Here is a 21,476-nt window from a genome sequence, read left to right on the forward strand (position 1 = left end):
TATTGCTAATACTGCTACGGTTTGTTGCCTACATTCATAATTAAAGGAAATGTGAAATTTCGGTTAAAGAGCAGGAAAAAATATGTAACGTATTTTCATCCACCTTCCCAGAACTCCTGCGTTATATATTCTGGTCCATTTAAGAAAAGCAGTGTCCTACCCTGGGCTTTGTACTTTTGCAGCTAATCTTAATGATCACTCCAGAGAATTTTAGCTCTGTTTTACGGAGGAAGAAACAACCCCACAGGTCTAGTATACAGCAGAGCTGTTGGAACAGCAGCAGATTTTTGGATCCCCGAATCTAATGATTTCCCCATGAAAGCTTCCTGACAGACTTGGCAAGGCTGAGGTGGAAGCCCTGGGTAGAGTGTGGTTTTCAGGGCACTAGAGTTGTAGGTGGAGTTCAGCATTTCAGGCTCCTTGGCCTTGTCCAGCTTGGGCCTGAAAATCTGCTTTCCTGGCAAGCACTCCAGGTGATTTTCATGCAAGAGTCACCCCCTGGAAGATACTAGTTGTGAGATTAGGGTCTGTTCATCCGATTATACTTTGTCAATGGATAGGCCTTAGCACAGACTTGGAGTCTTGATGACGAGGAAGTTGCTTCAGGAGACAAATTTAACTTAATGCTCTGGCAGAATTATCTCTGAACTCTTCTATGAATATGTGCACAAAAATAAAGGCTTAGTCACTCTGTCCTCAGACACTTCAAATATGCAGACTAATGGCCAGAGGCAGGGTGATCAGGAATCAATCCATCCTCCCTTTCTTCCTTCTTTCGTTTCTGTCCCCCTCCCCTTCTCTTACTCCACAGGCTCGATGACCACCGGCTTCAGAAAGACCCTGTGGTACAAAGAGTGGTAAAGGCCTTTCCTGCACTCAGAGTCCTATATGACAGATATGTACCCAATGGTAACTCCCTAAATTGTACAGATTCTGTCCTTGGGAATTTAGAGAACTCGAGGGATGCTGGAAGTCTTCATGAAGGAGGCAGACCCCTGGAAGCCATGGAGGACTGAAGGGAGACGGGCCATAGGCAAAGGCATGGAGGTTGGAAAATGAAGGATGTGGTAAAGCACGCGAGCCAATTCAGCTGAAGCAGAGTGTGCTTAATGGGGCGTGTGAGGCTGGAAAGCAGTGGGGACAGTAACTGCGATAAAGAAAAACCTAAGGAAGAATTGTGTATAAGGAGCTGTGGGAAGCCACAACTACCCACAGTGTGTTTTTTATGCGAGGATTTCCCCCTCATTCTCATTTCATTACTGCTTTAGTTTTGTAAATTTGAGAGTGGAGAGGGATGGAGGGGTTGGATGTGAGGAATTTCACGAAGACTGTGGGAGAAGGCACTAGAGGGAGCAGGAGAAAGAACAAGATAAGCTTGCTCTAAGACCTACGGTGTTAGAGCTGGTTGACTTGAGTTTGAATCTTTATCCTTTTTGGTGCTCAGTGGACCAACATTTGACTCTACTCTTTTAAGTATTTGATATCTTTGTAGTTTTTCCCCAGGTTGCATTTTGAGAACTAAGTAATGAATAAAACCCATCAATTAAGATGGGTCACAGGAGCCACTGATGGACTCACAAATGCTTCCCACAGAGAGGATCTTCCTTTTCCTGTTGACTGTATTGAAATGACATTAATAATGCATCTGCTACTTCTTAAATGGACAAATAATGTCTATTAATGGAATGTGTTTATCATAGCAGGACTGTCAGAGCAAAAAAAAATTAAAGGATAAATTGTTTTGTGGGGCCTTTTGTGAAACCCTTTCCACACCATGCCTTCCCACTCTTGTCCCTTCTGTGCCATCCAGGATACTTAGGACTCTGAAGGAAGGCCAGGTCTGCAGATGGTCCTCAGGCCTTCCTGATGTTGTTGTGACCTCCTTTTGTGCCCCAGCACAGACTCAAATCTCCTACCTCTAGGCCTTGCATGAACCCTCCTCTCCTTGGCGTGGGAAGTAGAAACACATTCACTATGTGTAAGTAATATCTGAACCTCCAAGAACCATATTGTTTTACGGAATTTGTGGGGTTTTTAATTTCTATTTGTCTTCTTTTAATTTTTTGGAGAACATTTTTTGGGTTTGTTAGCCTCCTCAGGCTAAAGGAAAAGCTTTAGTACTGGGGAAAACCCTGACCAGGGCTGGAGAGAAAAGGAGGAAACCAAGTGTCTTTGGAGGCCACGGGGTGACCAAGTGATACCTCCAAGCCTCTGTTGGAAACACAGTGATGCTATTGGCCACTCTCATGCAGCCAGCCCATGGTTTCCCTCCTAGAAGCTCCCTCTCATCTCCTACAGAATGGGAGTTTTTCTTGATTAAAGGGGTGATTAAAGGGAGTTGATTAAAGGGAGTTTTTCTTGATTATAATTCTCCTGCCTCTAAGGCTCCCTCTATTGCACCATACTTCCTCCCTTATAATCTCTATAATTCATCGGAGAAGGAAGAGAGAATGGTATGGGGAAAAGGTTGGAATCAGAGTCAGGAGAGCCTGCTTTCCACTGAGTAGAGAGTCTAACACATTTCTCTGGGGGGACATGGGGAGGCTCTGTCTGTTTCAATTTCAACACTTGAGAATCAACCATGTTGTTTTTTTGTTTTTTGTTTTTTTAAGATTTACTTATTTATCCTAGAGAGAGAACGCACACAAGCAGGGGTAGGAACATAGAGAGAGGGACAGAATCCTCAAGCGGAGTCCCTGCTGAGCGCAGAGCCTGACGTAGGGCTCGATCCTAGGACCCGGAGATCATGACCTGAGCAAAATTAAGTCAGATGCTCAACCAGCTGAGCCACCCAGGTACCCTGAGGGTCCACCATATTTTTAACTAGAGATTGTCCCAGGACCCAGAGCAGACCAAGATGGTCACAGCGGTGGGTCCAAACCACACAGAACAATAGGCTTAAAATGTTGGCAGGTCTTAGGAGTAAGTGAGATGATATAAAAAGAAAAAAGGCCCATTAGAAATTCATTTTATAATTCCCCATCACTTTATTGCTGGTACCTTAGGTCATTCAGCCAAAGTCTTGTGAACCAGATGAGAATGGATAAATTCACTCACTGCCAATCCTTCTTTCAGGTGGACAACAGTCATTATAATGAAGCATCATGTAGACTTCTTTGGGAGAGCAGAGGGAAGGGATGTGGTGGTGAGGCAAGAAGGGGTTTTGACTACTCTGAAGACGGGCCATTCAACCCTGACCCCTGACCCAAGAAGTGAAGTTTCAAGACACTCAGTCAGTTCTTGGCATGCCAGGGTCCTCTTTGCCCCAGCAACAGTGGGAGCCCCCACAGATGGTGTCCACTCTCTTGACTGACCCCTCACTCCGATATGGCATCATGAGAGAGTTTGTTGCCCTTTGAGGAGCCCTACACGACTAGGCCTTGTCAGTGGCCTCCCTCCACAGTGGCAGGGCAAATGTGTGAGCTACACACTAACTGTCATCCAGAGAAGCCACAGGTTCTAGAGGACTGAGCCCTGAGAGGATGGCTGGGAGACCTAGGACTAATTTAAGCTTCTCAGGTGACCTAGGACCTTGTTCCATCAAATGTGTGATGGGATTGAGAGTTACCTCGGCTGGGATCACAGAGTGAGTCACGTGAGTTGATGTGGAAACTGTAAAGCACTGTGCTCATGGTGACAGTGGACATCATTGCTTGGGCTGGGGAGCCAGAACACCTGGATTCAAATTCTGGCTCAGATGCTTACTAGGAAACACATCTAGCCTCTTAGGGAAACATAAGGATAATGATTGTACCAAGCACGTATGTGTTAGGGTTGTGATGATTAAATCGGCCCAGACACGTAATGCATTTAGAAGAATGCTGAGCAAGTACGGCACACTGAGACACCCTCGCTGTGAAGATCACTGGAGCAGGGTGCTTGGGGGCTCTTAAGACTGTGGAGATGGGGTTAGGTAGAAACTGTCACTCAGAAGCAATAGGCACTTTTCTTTCAAGTGGAGAATACATCCGAGTTTTGGAAACATCACTTAGAATTTTATGATAATGGAAATGTAAAAAGCATAGGCCCCTTCTCCCACTTCAGGTATATTGAGTGTTGAGCTGAACTTGGGGTGGTGGCTGGCCTCCCATGTGGAGGTAGATTGCAGATACTTGGGTTTGCAGCTTTCCAGAAGCATTTTTCACAGTGTTTTGACCATGACCTCAGGAAGAAATACATTCCACATCATATGCACACACTCGTACTCCAAACAACAGTTTCATGAAACTATGCCTACTCTTACTTCCTTAATAAGCATACTGATATTTCTCTCTCTCTCTCTCTCTCTGGAGGGGGGAGATATGCTCTTTGTAACCCAGTAAGTAGATATCGCGACCCACTAATGGGTCTGGACCTAATAGTCTAAGAAGCTGCGCTGTGAGGGAACCCACAGGAGGGGTCTGGCCTGACTCCAAGTGTGACCCTTTCCCCTCCAGTCCTCCCTCATGTGGTCCCTAAAGCTTTACAGTAGTTCTGTCAGAAACTGCAGCCTGGTCTTGGCTGAGTCATGCGGGCTGCAGGAAGGGCTGCCCACACTGGTGGGCGAACAAGAGCAGAGCCCCTTCTCTACAGCCAGAGCAGCAGTTAGGATGAGCCGCACGCAGAGGACAGGGGCCCTTGCATTTCAGCCTTAGCAGCAGCACACAATATGCACTCAGTAAAGGACTGAGCAAGCAAGAACAGGGGAGAGGGCCCTGGACTGGGGCTAGTTGTAGGCTCTGCCCTATGACCTGAGAAATGAAGGCCTGGGTCTCTGGGGATCTCTCAGCAGAACAAACAGGCCAGGCCACAAAGCCTGGAACTCACTTTGGGGAGTGGAGAGACCCAGTGTGGCACCATTCTAGATGCAGCTTATGCAAGGGTAAGGGGCCCTTTGGGGGTGGTGTTTTTCAGCCTCAAGCTCTTCTTCAGACCAGATCTTGAGACCTTGAAAGGCTACTTTCCTCGCGGGCTCAGGTTGATGGAATCTTCACAGGCGTGTTGTCACTCCATTGAGGCTGCCTCTCCCCCGAGTATTGGAGAGCCATGTGAGAGGAGGGCTGAGGAAGAGACTGGTAGGAGAGTGAGGAAGGGAGGTCTGGGGACAATTCCCAACCTTCCCCCCAGGATATCAGCTTCTAAAATCCCCAGTCATGACTGGGAGAGGGTGGCAGCTCCAAATCTCCTCCCTGTTTAAAAAATCAGGGCTGAGTTTGTTCACTCACTTGACAAATATGCATTGAGCTAATAAGTGGCAGATACAGCAGTGGGCATCGGACACAGAGATGTCCAAAGGCAAGGTCCCCATGCTCCCGGAGCTTATGGTCTTAGTGGGGGACACAGTCAATAAGTAAACAAGATCCTATCCAAGAATGACAAGTGTTTTCAGGGAATAAGAAGGGGTAGTGGGATAGAAAGTGACTGGGGTGGGGGCCACTTTTGGGGGCGTAGTAATAAAAATACAGCTTTTGAGGAAATGGCATTTGAATTGGATGAAAAGATACACAGATCTGTGCTTCCCAAATGACAGTTTGAGTGCAAAATACAGATCTCCAGATCCCATCCTAGACTTACGGAATGAAAATATTAGGGGCAGGGCACAGGGATTTGCAATTTTCTTCCAAATGATTCCCATGTGCACTAAAACTGGGCACCTACTGCTTGGTAGTTTTACTTTTAGAAAGAGTCACCTTGGTGAACTTTTGGGACCCTTCCAACCCCCGGAGCCTGTGGTTCAGGGAAGGGAACTTCTAGGTGTGTGGAGGCCAGGGTCGAGAGGGGAGCAGGACTGCTTCAGGTCAGATGGCGGGGTGCAGAAACACACACGGCCTGCCTCTCTGTGGCCGTCACGAGTTCTACAACTGATCTCAGAGATGGCCTCCTTCATCCTAGGGCCCACTCCCTCTCAATTTCACCTGCTGTGAGGAGGGGGTGTGGTTTTAGAACCCCTAGATTAGGCCCATCTTTTGCTCTGGGAACATTTCAGACAGTCGGTTTGAACTCTCTCCAGGCATAATTTGTGATTCTGTCTGCATCTCCACACCCCCAGCCCATCTGTCTGTCCTCCTTATGGCACAGAGTTCTTCATGCTGCGGGAGCTGGGGCCCGCTTGGCAGCTGACTCCCTGGGAGCAGCTGGTTTTCAGCAACTTGATCACAGAGGACACAGGAGCCCTGGATCAGGCAAGTCTCCAGTCTCTCAGCCTGTGTAGTGAGAATCAGGGACCCCCAGAGAGCAGGAAAAATCAAATCCGCGGTGCTTGCCTACAGATGCATTTCCTGTGCTGTTGGTCCCGCCTCCCCTGGCCTCAGTTTCCCCATTTATTCAATCTATTCAATCCCACCCCAGGATTGCTTTGGGAGTAGAAAAAGTGGGGTTGCTCGAAAAGCGGCCCTTCCTACTCTCATCTCCTCGCCCCCGCACCTCCCGCGCCCGGTTTCTGATTTCCGGCCGGGGGGCCTCCAGGGCGGCCGTGAGCCTCAGCTGTGCCCTCGTAGGCGTGTCATCGTCAGGGGAGGAGGAAGAGGGGGAGGCGGCGGCAAGGTCGCAGCTGAGGCCGGCGCCGCCACGCTCCACGCCTGTGCCCCGGCGCCCAGCGNTCGCCAAGAACAAGAAGGTGGGCCTGCTCTACCGGCTGCTGCAGGTCTCCATCCTGACCTACCTGGTGGTGTGAGTTCTCCCGGCGCTTTCGGGGAGTGGGGGAGGCTCCGGGCCGCAGAGAACTGGATGTGCGTTCCAGTGCTCGGGAAGGGGCTCTTGGGTGTAAGGGTGGCAGGTGAAGAGGGAGCCCTCTGTTTCCCCATCGGCTCTGGAGGTGACGAGATGCGGGCGGGGACTTCAGCATTCCTGCATTTATGAGGCTCTCCGTGGGCTGCTCCTTCCTTCAGGCCTGAGCTCCGGGTGTTAGGGCCGTGGGGGGGGGCGGGGCGGGGCAAAGATGCGGGGGGTTGGAGCCTCCCTGGTCCGTTGGCCTGGTGCAGGCCCGGGCACCCAGTGGGTTATTTATAATCACCGAGCTCATGTGCCAAGCTCCTGGCTGGGGCAGCTCCTGGCTGGCATGTCCCAGCGCTCCCTTCTGTCAACTCACCCCACCCCTGGCTGGCCTCTCTGGTGTCCAGCTAGGGGTCCTGCCCAGAGGCCCTTAACCCGGAACTCAGCTGGACCGTCAGCCTCTCCTCTTCCCCCTCCCATCATCAGGGGAGGGGGCAGCTGCTCAGCCAAGCACTGGGCAGAGCCCTCACCCCAAGAAGGGAGGGAACAGGTGGAAGGAGGAAATGACACCAGATGAGTAGGAGGCTGATGTGAGCCTTTTACTGCCTCAGTGAATGCCGTTGAGTCCCTCCTATTTCCTGGCTGGGGGAGGCGCAGGTGCTCCTCCTGAGAGGGCCACCCTGACCTCGCTAGGAGGCCAAGTGCCCATGGAACTTCATCCCTAAGGCACCTGAATGCCTCCCGCCCCGGGGCCTTTGCACATGCCGTTCCTCAGCCGGGCATGCCTTTACTCCTCTACTTGGTTAAAGCCTACTTGTGCTTCAGACCCAGGTTCTTGAAGAACTCCTCTGGTATATTCCATAGGGATCGTTTGCTTGTCTGGCTCCCGTCCATTTGGGGACACCATGAAGGCAGGCAGGGCCCGGCATCACCTAACTGCTTAGGAAGTAGGTGTGAAATGAATGAATGAATGCGTGTTGCTCCTTGGGCATTTGCTGAATGTTTCTGTCCAGGCTGGGCCCAGTGTGTCCCTACTAAAATGGCTGGTGGGCTCATTGTCACAGCCCTCTCAGGTTTCCTTGAGGACAGGAGAGTCTAGGGCCTAGGATGTAGCAGTCTGCCCCAGGGATGAAGAGGGTGGGTCCATCCTGGTTGGCACCTGCCATACGAAGACTCCTTACTGGCACGCTGGGAGGTGCAGGGCACCTCCGCCACTCCTGCATGACCTCAGGCAGGCAGCTTCCTGCCCTCTCCTGGCCTCCGTTTTCCCAGGTTTCCCAGGGGATTAACCTGGATGATCTCTAACCTTAACAGTAAACGTCAACAATAGGCTGGTTAGAGCCTATTTTGAGTTCTTCTGTGGCCCGGCACTCACTGTGCTAAGCAATTTACATGTGCCATCTCATTAAAAAAATTTTTTTTTAATATTTCGGCAAAATTTTAGACTTACAGAAAAGTTACAGGAGTACAACAAACTTTTTAAAACATCCTTCACCTAGATTCCCCACATGTTAGCATTTTACTACATTTGTGTTGTCCTTTCCCCTTTGTTTCTCCACATACACATGATGTGTATGCATATATGCAATTTTTTTCTGTTTCAGAGGAAGTTGCAGGGGCGCCTGGGTGGCTCAGCCAGCTGAGACTCTGGCTCTTGATTCTGGCTCAGGTCATGGTCTCCGGGTGTGAGATCTGGCCTGGTGTTGGGCTCCCAGGTCAGCGGGGGTCTGCTTCTCTCTCCCTCTGCTTCTGCCCCCACTTGTACTCTCTCTCTCAAATAAATAAATAAATAACTCTTTTTAAAAAAAGAGTAAGTTGCAAACATTATGCCCTTTTACTACTAAAGACTTCAGTGCATATTTCTTAAAACCAAGGAATTCTTTTATTTAACCAAGTACAGCTATGAAAATCAGGTAATTAACATTGAAACAATATTGTTTTCTAACCTATAGACCTCTTGTGAATTGCTCTAATAATTCCCTTAATAGCAAAAAAAAAATTATCTGAAATCCTGCCTTGCATTCATTCATTTTGTCTTCTTAGTTTCCTTTAATCTTTAATTGTACCTGACACTGTCTTTGTATTTCATGACACTGATGTTTTTTGGAAGGTACAGGATTTTTATTTTATTACAACTTTTTAATTGAAGTAAAATTCACCTAGTATGTAATTCACCATTTCAACTATTTAAAATTATACAGTTCAGTGGTTTTTGGTACATTCACAATGTTGTACAACTACCACCACTATCTTATTTCAGAACATTTCCAATCATCCCAAAAAGAAACCCATATCTATTAGCAGTCAGTAGGAATTCTCCCCTACCCCATCCCTTGGCAACCACTAATGTACTTTTTGTCTCTATGGATTTACCTCTTCTGGACATTTCGTATAAATCAAATCATACGACATGTGGTCTTTTTTTGGTCTGGCTTCTTAACATAATGTTTTCAAGGTTTATCCATGTTATGGCACGAATCAGTACTTAATTCTGTTTATGGCTGAATAATACCCACATGTTGTTTATCCATTCATCTGTTGTCAGACATTTGGACTGTTTCTACTTTTTGGCTGTCACGGATAACATTGCTAAGAACGTTCATGTACACGTTTTTGTGTGGATATATGTTTTTAGCTCTCTTGGGTATATATTTTGGCAGGAAGTTGCTGGGTCAGCTACCAAGCTGCTTTTCTGCAGCAGCTGCACTATTTTACATTCCTGTCAGTGAGTGCCAATTTCTCTGCATCCTCACCAACATTTGCTATTTTCCTTTTTTTTTTTGTTTTTGTTTTTTAATTGCAGCCATCTTCTTCAGTGTGAAGTAGAATCTCATTGTGGCTCTGATCCTCATTTCCGTGCTGACTCACCATGTTGAGCATCTTTTCATGGGCCTATTGGCTGGCCGTCTGTATATCTGCTTTGGAGAAATGTTGACTCAAATCCTTGGGTTTTTTAAATTGGGTTATTTGTCTTTTTCATTGTTGAGTTGTAAGAGTTCTTTATATATTCTGGGTACTAGGCCCTGACCATATGATTTGCACATATTTTTGCCCATTCTGTGCGTTTTCCTTTCACTTTCTTGATAGTGTCCTTTGATGCACAAAAATTTTTAATTTTGATGATGTTCCGCTTATCTATTTTTTTTTTTTTATTGTGTGTGTTTTGGGTGTCAGAGAAGGTAGGATTTGTAATGTCATTTTGTAGAAGCCCCTTAGTTTGGATTTGTCTGAGGTCTCTCCGTGAATAGTTTCAGGCTATGTACCATCTCCTTTAACTGTCCTCACACCCCTGGAAGGAGGCACTGCTACCGCTGTGTTAACCCCCAGAGTTCATTGCTTTTCCTGAGGTCACATCACCAGTGCATGGGTGAGCAGGTTTTGGCCCAGCCTTGGCCATCTTCAGGGCCTCAGCCCCTGAAAGCAGCTGTCTCCCTGTTCTGGGATTGCTTGTCACCTCTGCTGCTTGCAGAACCACGTTTTAGGCAGCGGTGGAGTTGTGACCCAGGAGCTGGAGGAAAAGGTAAAGCCCCTGGGGAAAATTCCCTGAGGACAGCAATGAGGCTGATGCCCACCTGTCGTCCCTTTCCCTGCAGTTGGGTGTTCCTGGTGAAGAAGGGTTACCAAGACACGGACACCTCCCTGCAGAGCAGCATTGTCACCAAGGTCAAGGGTGTGACCTTCACCAACACATCTGAGCTCGGGGAACGGCTTTGGGATGTTGCCGACTACGTCATCCCACCCCAGGTCTGAGTCCCACATAGGACTGGGGCTTGGGATAGAAGGGCCTGGCTCGGGGTGGGTCACATAGGAAGCTGCTCAGGTAACTAGGGATTCCCTTGGCCCAGGACAGCTGCCAGGGTTTGCAGATGGAGACCCTGCCCATATCCTTCCCCCCTTACCGACCCCCTGCCCTCCTTGACTGTGCTTATGGGACCACTCCCTTCCCAATAAACCCTGAGCCTGTAGAAACCAAATGGGGCCCCAAGAACGTTCAGGTCAGTGTGAGTCAGAGTGACCTGGCACAGAGAACCACTTCCTTGTATTAGCCACTGGCTGCCCTTGGGAATGGCTCCCTGGCTGGGTCACAATAGGCCTGGGCCAGGGCCTTGGCCACCCTGTCTGGGCCTCTTCTCCCAGATCTGGGCTGGGATCCCAGGGACTGAGGTCAGAATAGGAATTTGTGGAGAGGGCAGTTTGGGATTGTGGGCCTGAAAGGGACTTACCTAAGGATGTCTACTCAGAGACTTCAAAGTCAGTGGGGACATAGGTAGGATCCACTGATTTTGTGGCCCCGTTGTCCTCAACACCCATGCAGAGACCCAACCCCTGCCAGGAAGCCCTGGGAAGGAGGGTCCCCAAGAGGGCAGGAGGATGTCCCTCAACTCCTCTCTGGCTCCTCAGGGAGAGAACGTCTTCTTCGTAGTCACCAACTTGATCGTGACCCCCAACCAGCGGCAGGAAACCTGTGCTGAGGTTTGATGTGGTGCAGAAAATGGGGGAGGGGGTGGAAGAGCGTGCAGCAGTGGTGGGGGTCTACCCTCTCCTGAAGCAGGGGTCTCTACCCCCTCCGAGTGCCCCAGGGGATGTGCGTACCTGTGTTGTTCGGGGGGAGGCAGGTTCTCAAACGGTGTGTGGCCCCCCAGGGGAGGAACCCCTGTGCTAATTCCTGGGGTGGGACCTGGTTCTGAACTGGGGCTCCTGAGGGCAATTCTTCCACCCCGGTGCCCTTTCTTTCTGGCAGAGTGAAAGCATTCCGGATGCCTGGTGCTACACAGACAGGGACTGTCCTCCTGGGGAGCCTGTTGTAGCTGGAAATGGTGAGGCCTGGAATGGCCAGGGCTGGGAGCAAGGTGGGGGACGGAGCCGGGAGACTTCTGGCATTGTCTCTGTTCCAATCCCGCAGGAGTGAAGACTGGCCGCTGCCTGCGGGTGGGGAGCATGCAAAGGGGCACCTGTGAGATCTTTGCCTGGTGCCCAGTGGAGACAAAGTCCAGGCCAGCGTGAGTGGCTCTGGCCTCAGGACCCTGAGAGCTACCTGGGCAGTGAGTGGGTCTCAGCCCAATGGTGGAGACATGTTTACTCTGAGATCCTCTTTCTGAGGACACCCTGCAAAGCCCTAGAACCACCGCAAATTAATGGTCCTTGACAAAGGCTCCAGGGGATCCAGGGAGCAGGCAGGCCTCAGACCTGCCACAGGCCTGGGGGATATACAGAGGGAGCTGGGGCAGGGCCTCCTGGACAGGATGTCCTGGCTTTGTTTTCAGGAAGCCACTCCTGGGCAAGGCTGAAGACTTCACCGTTTACATAAAGAACTTCATTCGTTTCCCCAAGTTCAACTTCTCCAAGTACGTGGGACTCGGTTACTGGGGATCCAGGGCCTGCCTCCTGCCTCCTCGTCCCTGTGCATGGGCCTGTGTGCATGGCGTGTGGGTGTATGTGACATCCGTGTGTGAGTGAACCACTGGGTGATGCTGGAGCACTGCTTCCCCGTGCTCTGGGAGTGGGGTTCGGTCCTTGAATGCAATAGGCTGTTGGGGGGTGCTGAGGGGGAGGAGTCAGCACTTGGGTCGAGGCTAAAGTCAGGGACTCAGCCTGGGCCAGGTAAAGGCCCAGCGATTCCTGGGTCAGGCTGTCTCCGGCCTGGGAATGGCCAGTCTCAGCTTCATTTCACTGTCTGTTCATGGCCTCCATCCAGGACCAATGTGCTGGACACCAAAGACACAGCTTTCCTGAAGTCCTGTCAGTTTGGCCCCAAGAACCCCTACTGCCCCATCTTCCGACTGGGGTCTGTGGTCAGCTGGACGGGGAGCAACTTCCAGGAGATAGCCCCGCAGGTGGGTGGTGTGCCCTCAGGGAGCCGTGCCTGGGGGCCTGGAGGCCTAAGAGCTCTGGGTCTGGGCTCTATCACGAAGAGGGTGGTGAACAGGGGGACCTATGGGTGGGATGGGCAAAATCCCCTGCCCCAAGGACTCACTGTCTTCAGAATTCGCTATGACACACCGCCTGTCAGAACTCAGGCACTCAGTGGGAGACATGCTGTGCACCTGCTGTTTGGTTCTCAGTCCTTGGGGCGTCTGCTGAAATTGAGCCAGAAGGAGCCCCATTGGCACATCCCGGCTCTTGTGTGAGGTGCCCCTCCCATTGTAGGTGCTCTCTCATAGAAGCATGAAACAGGAGGGTTCTGGGATTGGGCACTCTTGGCGATGTGCTTTTCTCAGCCGCTCCGAAGGGGGGGGTTAGGACCCTGGAACTTCCACCTTCTTCCTGGAAGGATGCTCCAGGGGGGCTGACCCTTGGCCTGAGTACTTTCCCCGTCTTGTCCAGCTCCCTGTGAGGACCTGGTCTGTGCCTTCTGTTCACCTCCACAAAGTCCTGTGCACTGATTCTTGTCTCTTCATCAGGGTGGTGTGATAGGAATTCAGATTGAATGGGATTGTGATCTTGATAAAGCTCCTTCTGAATGCAACCCTCACTATTCCTTTAGCCGTCTGGACAACAAATTTTCAGAAAACTCAATTTCCTCTGGGTACAATTTCAGGTAACTGGGGCTAGACTTACTGTCCTGTTACCCTGTCCACATTTTGTCCTCTTCTGGGTGCCAGCACTCTGACACCCCTTATTGGGGGTGGATATTAGAGTGGGAGGTATAAGGAGAAAGAGCTGAGGAGAGGTGAGGGATGGCAGGTGGGAGCATTGCTGGGAGTGCAGAGAAGTTTCTGTCACCCTGTGGGCTTACCAGGAAGCTGAGGCTCGGCTTCTTAGCTGGGCCACCTCCCTCAGTGCTTTGGTGGCCCTGGGTTGGTCCAGCCTATAATGGGAAAACCTATGCCTTAGTGTATATCTGTAAGGATTTCAAAGATCTGGATGAATCTTTACTGTAGTGTTAGCAAGAGGGCCTTTAACCTCCCCCAGGGTCTTGGGGGGTGCTTATAAATCTCCAAAGCAGCCACATAGGTGTTGCCAAGCAGGGAAGGTCTCCCCTAGGTTTGCCAAATATTACCGAGATGGAGCTGGAGTGGAGTTCCGCACCCTGATGAAAGCCTATGGGATCCGCTTTGATGTGATGGTGAATGGCAAGGTGTGTGCGGTGTATCGCGTCCTGAGGCTGGGCAGTGCCGGCGGGGGCATGTTGCGTCCCTGGGAAGCCGACTGGCCACCCGCGCATGTTCACCTGCTGTGTCTGCACTACAGGCAGGGAAGTTCAGCATCATCCCCACGATCATCAACATCGGCTCCGGGGTGGCGCTCATGGGTGCTGTGAGTACCCCCCTCACCTTTCCCTCTGAGCACTGGGGGGTAGGGGGAACTACTCGGGAGGTGCTGTCCTGATGCTTCCAAGAGAACAAGAGCAGGCGAGGTCGGTGGGATGCAGGTCAGGCTTTCTGGGACCTGACCCCTGCCAGCGGCCCCCCCGGTGGCAGAGGCTGCCTAAGTGTCCATGTCCAGAGCCAGAGAGACATGTGCCTGGAGCTCTGCAGCTGGGGGTGGGGCTGGGCTTCTCTGGGATCCTAGGTCAGTCCCTGAACTTCCGGAGCCTCATCTCTACTGCTGCTAAAGGAGGCAGGACCCAGCTATATTAGCATTTCTCAGCTGTGCCTCTGTTGACATTTTGGGCCGGATGATTCTTTCCCGTGGGGGCCTCTGCGTACACATAGGATCTTTAACACATCGCACTAGATACCTCTAGTCGCTAAACCCTTCTTCCCCAGTTGCGACAACCAAAAATGACTCCAGAAATTGCCTGTCGCCTTGGGGAACAAAATCACTGCCAGTTTAAAGTCACAGGGCTAAAAGATGCACAGCAGGGAAGTCAGGCTGTAGCCCTTCCTCAGATCTGTCCCTTCAGCTGGGCCCAGAGGGGCTCACAGGAGAGGAAGTAGTTGCTGGAGGGTAGGCAAAGGTTTCCTCCGAGTCTCTCGTCATGCCCCCTTGTTCTTCTGGAAGGTTTTTTTTAAAGACGTGGGGGAGCTGTCAGTGAGTGGCTCTTGCCCATCCCGGCGAGCTCCTTGTCAAGGTTTCTGGCAGCCTCGTCCTCTCTGCCCTCTCTGCCCTGTGGGAGGCTTCTGGCAGGTTCTAGGATGGACTTTTTATTAAGACCAGGGGAACCGTGTAACAGTATCAATGAGTAACAGGATTCAACAAGGCCATTCTCCTGAGAGGTGGTAGATGAAAGTGAGCCCCAAGTGATTCCTCTTTAACGCAAACAACCATTGTTAGGGAGCCCTGCACATTTGCTTCTGTGACTTTCTAGAGCTGGACCGTTGTCAGTCATTACTTCCTTATGCTGTGGGTAAGTCAGAACACAAGGGCATGGGGACATACCTGTGAAATAAAGGTAATGGGAAAAGTGGTGTAAATGCTGGCTTGGGTGGAAGAGTGTTCTCTGTGGAACAAGGAAGTGATAAATAACATTTTGGGCATCTCGGTGGGGAGGGGGAAGAGTCGTGCAGTACCCAAGGTCAGAGGCCCAGGTTCAGCTATGAGCCTGTCCTACAGCCCCCAACCCCCTCACCCCCTCCTCGGTGCTGCAGGACACACCCCCTCCCCTCGGGGCTGCAGGTGGAGTGGCCCTCTGGTGGAGGAGACGGGCATTTGCACCACGCGCTCTGATTTGAGGCTCCTGTGAACGGGGGGCGGGGGGGGGCAGGGGGGGTCCATCTGATTAGCTCTGCCCTCATCCATCTTTCCTTGATCACCCCTGTCGGCCTTGTTCTTCAGATCCCCTCCAACCCATCTCTTAACAGTGACTAGCGAAGGGGCCAACCTAAATTTCTAAAATGCCGCAGTTCTGACTGTGTCCTGCCCCCATTCAAGGCCCCTCAGTGTCTTCGCCTAAGGGATTAGGACCAAGGCCTCAAAGGCATTGTAAAAAAATCTACCAGCTGATCCCCATCCCACCTCTCCAGAAGTGTGTCTCCCTTTGCAACATAGGCCCTGTGGAATTTCCTTTGGTACCCGTGCAATGCCCTTCCTGGGCTTGCTTGTGGTTTTTTTTTTTTTTTCTTTTTTTTCTTTTCTCTTTTCCTCTTGTCTCCTCCCTTCCCCTCCCCTCGTCTTCTCTTCTCTTTTCTTCTTCTTCTCCTTTTTTTGCCTTGTATAAACTCCATTCAACCCTCAAGACAGCCCAGATATCCGTCCCCAGGCTGAGTAAAGTTGTGTCTTCTCTCTGCTTCCTTGCTCCTGTCCTCATCATAGGATATGTCACTGTTATAATTTACATGCTCGTCTCCTGCACCAGAGGGACAGTCCCCACAGGGTCTCATTGTCTTAATCCTCCTGCATCCCAGTGAGGCTCCTGGCACACGGTGAGCGCTCAGCAGACATTCACTGAAGACGTGATTGAATGGGGTCAGGGTAGTGCAGGGGGTGCTTGGCCTGATAGAGCAGATGGGCCCCAGGCTGACTTTGGCTCTACCGTGGACTAGCTTGCTGGCCTTTGACAAAGGTGACTCTTGCTGAGCGCAGTTTCCTCATCTGTTAGCTGGGGACAATGATGCCCCTTAAGGGTTAGTGCAAGATCAGACAGGATATGTACTATGTGTCAAGTAGCAGGTGGTTTCTGGAAGTCTAGCCTTCTGAGTCAGGAAGCCCAACCCTTTGCTGCAGGGGGCTTTCTTCTGTGACCTGGTGCTTATCTACTTCATCAAGAAGAGCCACTTCTACCGGGACAAGAAGTACGAGGAAGTGAGGTCAGTGACGCTTCCTCCGCCCTGTGGAGCCCCCTTGATCAGCCTCTCCCCCACCCCGCCCCAGCCTAGAAACTTTACCCTGGTTGGATGGTGGTGCTTGGGGTGTGGAGGGAGGCAGGGCTGAAGCACTGGGAGCTCCCCTGGAAGGGCGGCAGAAGGTGGACTGTTTTGAGAACATGCTTTCCAGAACTGGCTGCCGCCTCAGAAGAGCTGGCAGAACAAAAGGCCTGCTAGGCCACTGGCAGGAGACTTAGCTTCCAGGCCTGACTCTGCCACTGCCTGCCATGTGACTTCGGACAAGTCCCAGGCTTCCCTGGGCCTCAGTTTCTCTTTCTGCAAGCCCTCTAGCACTTACATTTTAGGATTCTTGGACATGGTGGTCCTTGTGGACTGGGGTTCAGGGAAGCTGGAGTGGTAAGGGAAGAAAAAGACGGATTCCTGGTTTTTTACTGTCGGCGTCTATTTCCAGGCTCTTCTGGGCCCTGAGCTTGGTGATGTGTGATGTGTGTATTCACAGCACCAGAGCACAGTGGAAGTAGGAAATCCTGATGCCTGTGGGCAGATAGGAAGGGGAAGGGGGCTCTGGCCCAGCTATTCTGGAGGAGCTGGGACCAGAAGGGGGAATGCAGATGGTGGGCTCCAGATGGGCACCTGGGCACTCCCTGTACCCCACCCCAACGCCTCATTCCCCGGATTGAACCAAGCCTGAGTCAGGATGAGCCCTTAGCCCTGACCCTGATGGAGCCCTCATCGCACCCCCGCCCCACTGTGAGCTGCTGGAGGAAGAGGGGTGCTCCCCCCCCCCACTGGCCTCTGCAGGCCGGGGTTAACTGGGTCCTGTCCTGCCCAGAATCCTACAGGTCCTCCCGGGGGAGTCCTCACAGCAGGGCGGGACCCCAGAGGCAGAGGACTCCGAGCAGCCTGAGGCGCGTTACGGAGGTGGCAGCCAGAAGAGAAATGGCTGCACGAGCCAGCAGCTCCTTGAGCCCGCCAGGTGAGGGCTGCAGGGAGAGGACCTGAGAATGAGCCTTGCAGAGACAGCTTGGCCCTCTCCTCTGCTCCCTGCTCCAGGGTGACCTGGCTACCAGGCAGGATGTCCAGGACCCAGGAGAGACCATCCACGCTGGACTTTGTGGGGAGGGGGTGCTGTAGCCCCTCCATTTTGTCTGTTATTTCCTCCATACCCCTAAGTCACCACAAAGCAGCCTGCTTGCTATGCTCCCCCAGCATTAAGACAACGGCAGTTCTACCGTTCACCGAGGCTCACTCTGCCTGGCACTTCTCCGAGCTCTTTGTACGTATGAACTTGTTTCAGCAACGTAATGTAGTGGACACTAATAGTCCCTATTTGACTAATGAGGAGATGGAGGCAAGAAAGATGAAATAACTTGCTCAAGTCACACAGCTAATAAATGGCAGAGCTGGGATTTGAACGCAAGCTCTATGTCCCTAGATTCCAGTTCTTCTGTATTACGGTTTTCTGCCTTATCAGGCGCCCCCTTCCCCCGTTCCTCAGATGCCTTCCTTGCCTGTTGCTGTGGGAGGCTCTGGGTGCCCTCCGGGTGCCACCATCATGGGTGCTGGTCGTTGCTGGTACAGCTCCGGAGACCGCAACCCGAGCGTGCGCACGTGTCTGGGCTGTGGCCAGGGGCTCCGCCTCCCTGCCCTCTCTGTGAATGCTCTCTCTGCCATGCTGCCCGGGAGAGGCTGCTGCGGGGGGCTCTGCCTTTAGGGCGGCCGTCCCCGGTCACAGGGTTCCCAATTGTCCTCTGTTTCCCCCCCCCCACACACACACACACAGGTCTGGCCACCTGGGCAACGGAAAGGTGAGTGTGGAGCCCCTACAGAACCTGCAGACCGTGGAGGCATAGCCAGCGGTGTTGGCGGAGAGCAGATTGGCTGACGATGTTGGGGCGAACCGCCTGCAGCTCTGAACTGAAAATGGTCTTTGTGTCTGATGGGACAGGGGCTTCCAGGCATGGCCGTCTCTTTAGCGCTTCGGGATCCTGCTACGGAGCTTTTTGTTGCGTGTGTTGCGTGTGGCTGGGGTAAGGGAGCCCCCTAGTGGCGTGAGTGGCTCAGACCTACAAGAGGAGGCCTTGGAGAGGCAAGTGGGGGAAGGCCCGGGCTTGGGTGGTACTAGAGTGTTTTCATCTTTCTGAGAACCTAGTTCGTTGTTCATTCATTCATTCATTCATTCACACGATGCACATTATTTGCTATTCCCTCTGCCCTATCCAAGAGATGCTTAAATGAGACGCTGACCTGGCCCTCAGGGAGGCGAGCCCATGTGTCATTCCCTCCAGAGCCAATAGACATCACAGTCAGCCTCAGCCACCCAGGCCTTCCTCCAGCCTCTAGCTGAGACTTTCACAAATCCTCGTTGAGAATAGTGGCTCCTCAGAGAACGACTTCGGCCAACATCCAAGGGGACATTTGGCCGTGCCCTCAGGGATAAAACTTAAAGATGGCCAAAGAGGCATCCAGGAAAGGACTGGACATGTAAGGAGGCAGCTGACCCTTGAGGGGAGAGGCAGCCTCTGAGGGCTTGCAGCCAAGGTGGGGAAGGGGAGGCAGGGAGGCCTCTGCTCCAGTCTACCTGCCCAGTCTCAGAAAGCTTTGGGCATAATGTCTCCCAAATGGGAGATCATCTGCCTGTGTCATTTTCTCTTGCAGCTGCGTGTCCCTACGTGGCTTCCCTCACTTTCTCCTCAAAGGCTGGGTCTGAAGAGCTAATGAGGTATAATAGGTGGTACTCACTTGGCAGGTGGAAGCTGTTGTTAATAGGGAGGCCCTCGGCCCTCACCCCAGCCTCTCCTTCCCACCCTACTCCATCCACCCCCACGCTGCAGAACCCTGCTGCTTCCCCCGCTAGTGGCTGTACAGCCTCACTACTTCAAGTGTGGCCCATGGACCAGTGGCATCCCCTGAGCTTGTTGGAAATGGCAGTGGCTGACCCCTCCTTCATCCTACATCAGAACCTGTGTTTCAACAAGAGTCCTAGGGGATTGGTGTGAACATTACTGTTTGAGAGCACTGGGTAGAGATAGACACAGCCTGGTTCCGAGGGAGGAAAAGGCCAGCTTTGACAGGTGGTGCCAATTTCTAGGTCAGACTTACACACATTGCATTCTCAGAGTAAGAGGATTCCACCCCACTCCCACCCCGAGGAAAGTGGCAAGCTCAATGTATTTAAGTTAAAATATTTTGACTAGATAATACTTATATGATTCAAAAACTAAAAGGTACAAAAGACTATAGACAGTGAAAGACTTCCCTCCCATCCCTGTTCCCCAAGGCAACCTGTGTTACCCATTCCAAGAGGCTCTCGTGTTTTGCTGAACATCTCCTTGGTTACTTGTGCCCTCACTCAGGAAATGAACTTTCCTGATACCTGCAACATCAGACCGAGTCTCCTCTGTCAGAAAGGGACACGGTGGAGGACACTTGCGTACCGGGCTGGGGAGTCGGCTAGCTCAATTCTCCCTCTCCCAGCGTCTGAGGAGTCCCTCTGTAAGCCCAAGCTAGGACTCATCACTCGCTGTTGTTGATCGCTCAGTAGCGAAGGCCTACAGTGCTTTGTGTGCACAGCTACCCGGACACTAGAGAGCGTCCTCTTTGGATGTGCCCCCTCTGGGCCTCCCTCAAGTCTGAAGGGTTTGGTTCTCCTCTGCACACAGAGGAGGGGGGAAGCATCCTTCCACCGGGGCCTTTGGAGAGGTCAGAGGGACTTGCAAGAAGCTGTGCCACGGGGGCAAAGAAGCATGGTCTCCCAAACAGGAAGTTTGCTCCTTGTAGGGCAAGCAGCTCTCTCATTCTGGGTTGGTAACCTGTCAACAAGCCCACTTGCTCTCTGAATAGAAAGTGAAAAATCTGGGTGATCCACTATGGTGTTCGCTTCCTCACTAAGGCACATCCTAGCATTTGATAATCTAGCATGTTACTTTTATGTTTGGGAGGAAGTAAAAAGGGGAGGTGTCATGGCTGCTAGGAGTTAGTCTGGTTTCTTTGAACCTGTTTTTAGAATTGCTTTGCGGCAGCCACATCATAACTTAGGGGAAAGTCGTACTATTTGTCTTACACTGGGATGAAAATAGCTCCCTATAGTATTCATTCAATCCATAATGTCAGGTGTTGGACTAAATCTGGTGACACAATTGTGAGAAACACAAAAACCGTCCCTGCCCAAGTGCTTACAGTCTAGGAGGAGGTGAACCTTAATCAATGGTCACACCTCTGATCTCAAACTGAATTTTCAGTAAGGGATAGCCAAGGAAGTGACACATAAGCTAAAATCTGAGAGCAGTCTAACTAGGTGATGGGGAACCACACGTGTAAAATAAACACCTTGACATGAGAAGGGGTAACTGAGGAACTGGATGGAGACAGTGTGACTGAATCTGGTTTTCTGAGGCTTTCTTTCAATCAGCTGACTTTAAGGGTTGCCCCATTACACTGTCACAGAGGACTTAGCTTCCAGTCCAGCCCCACTTTCCAGGTGGCCTCCCCTACACATCATGGGTCCATTGCTCAGAAAAGCCAGTGACCCCATTCCAGCTTCTGGATAGTGTTGCACACTGACAGTTTCCTTGCTTTGGCACAGCACCCCCCCCCCCTTTTTTTTTTTTTTTGCATAATCTCGGTGCATGAGTGGGAGGCTCATTAATCTTATAGAAACTGGCTCTCAGTTGGGCAGTGAAGTGAGAACCTGAGCCCCGCTTGGGAAAGCCCCTTTCCTTCAGGGCACCAGTTGCCTCACCAGGAAGATGAGCATGCCAGCCTCTCCAGAATTCGTTTCCATGCTGACATTACAGGATCACCTGAACCATCTATGCCTACATTCAGGCCATGGCCTAAAACCATCAACCTGGTATTTTCCTAATGATTAATTCCATGTCTTGGGAGTGCCACGATGCTGGCCAACAGGATTTGTAAACTGGGTGCTACTATCAAGGGGACCAGCCATTAATGAGCCAAGTGTCCTCTACTCCTGAAGCAGGGATCACCAGGACTGACCAGTCATGGCTGCTTTTTTGCTTCCACCACCCCATCAGTTCTTCCTTTCTCCCTGCTATAAAGGGGGATCATGACCTCCCC

At 51.5% G+C, this 21,476-nt stretch overlaps 1 protein-coding gene across 1 annotated transcript; it reads left to right on the plus strand.

Annotated features, from left to right (window-relative positions):
- Window positions 1-816: 816 nt before the first annotated feature.
- On the plus strand, window positions 817-20,354 carry P2RX5 (purinergic receptor P2X 5). Its single transcript, XM_019809062.2, has 16 exons — window positions 817-857; window positions 4,894-5,054; window positions 6,058-6,189; window positions 6,477-6,648; window positions 10,284-10,434; window positions 11,092-11,163; window positions 11,432-11,507; window positions 11,594-11,690; window positions 11,955-12,035; window positions 12,386-12,524; window positions 13,092-13,228; window positions 13,675-13,768; window positions 13,882-13,947; window positions 16,297-16,379; window positions 17,451-17,673; window positions 18,181-20,354. The coding sequence occupies exons 1-16, from the start codon at window positions 817-819 to the stop codon at window positions 18,280-18,282; spliced, it is 1,827 nt and encodes a 608-aa protein (XP_019664621.2). The 3' UTR covers window positions 18,283-20,354.
- Window positions 20,355-21,476: the final 1,122 nt, after the last annotated feature.

The sequence above is a fragment of the Ailuropoda melanoleuca genome, chromosome 13, assembly GCF_002007445.2.
Source record: "Ailuropoda melanoleuca isolate Jingjing chromosome 13, ASM200744v2, whole genome shotgun sequence".
Lineage (NCBI taxonomy): Eukaryota > Metazoa > Chordata > Mammalia > Carnivora > Ursidae > Ailuropoda > Ailuropoda melanoleuca.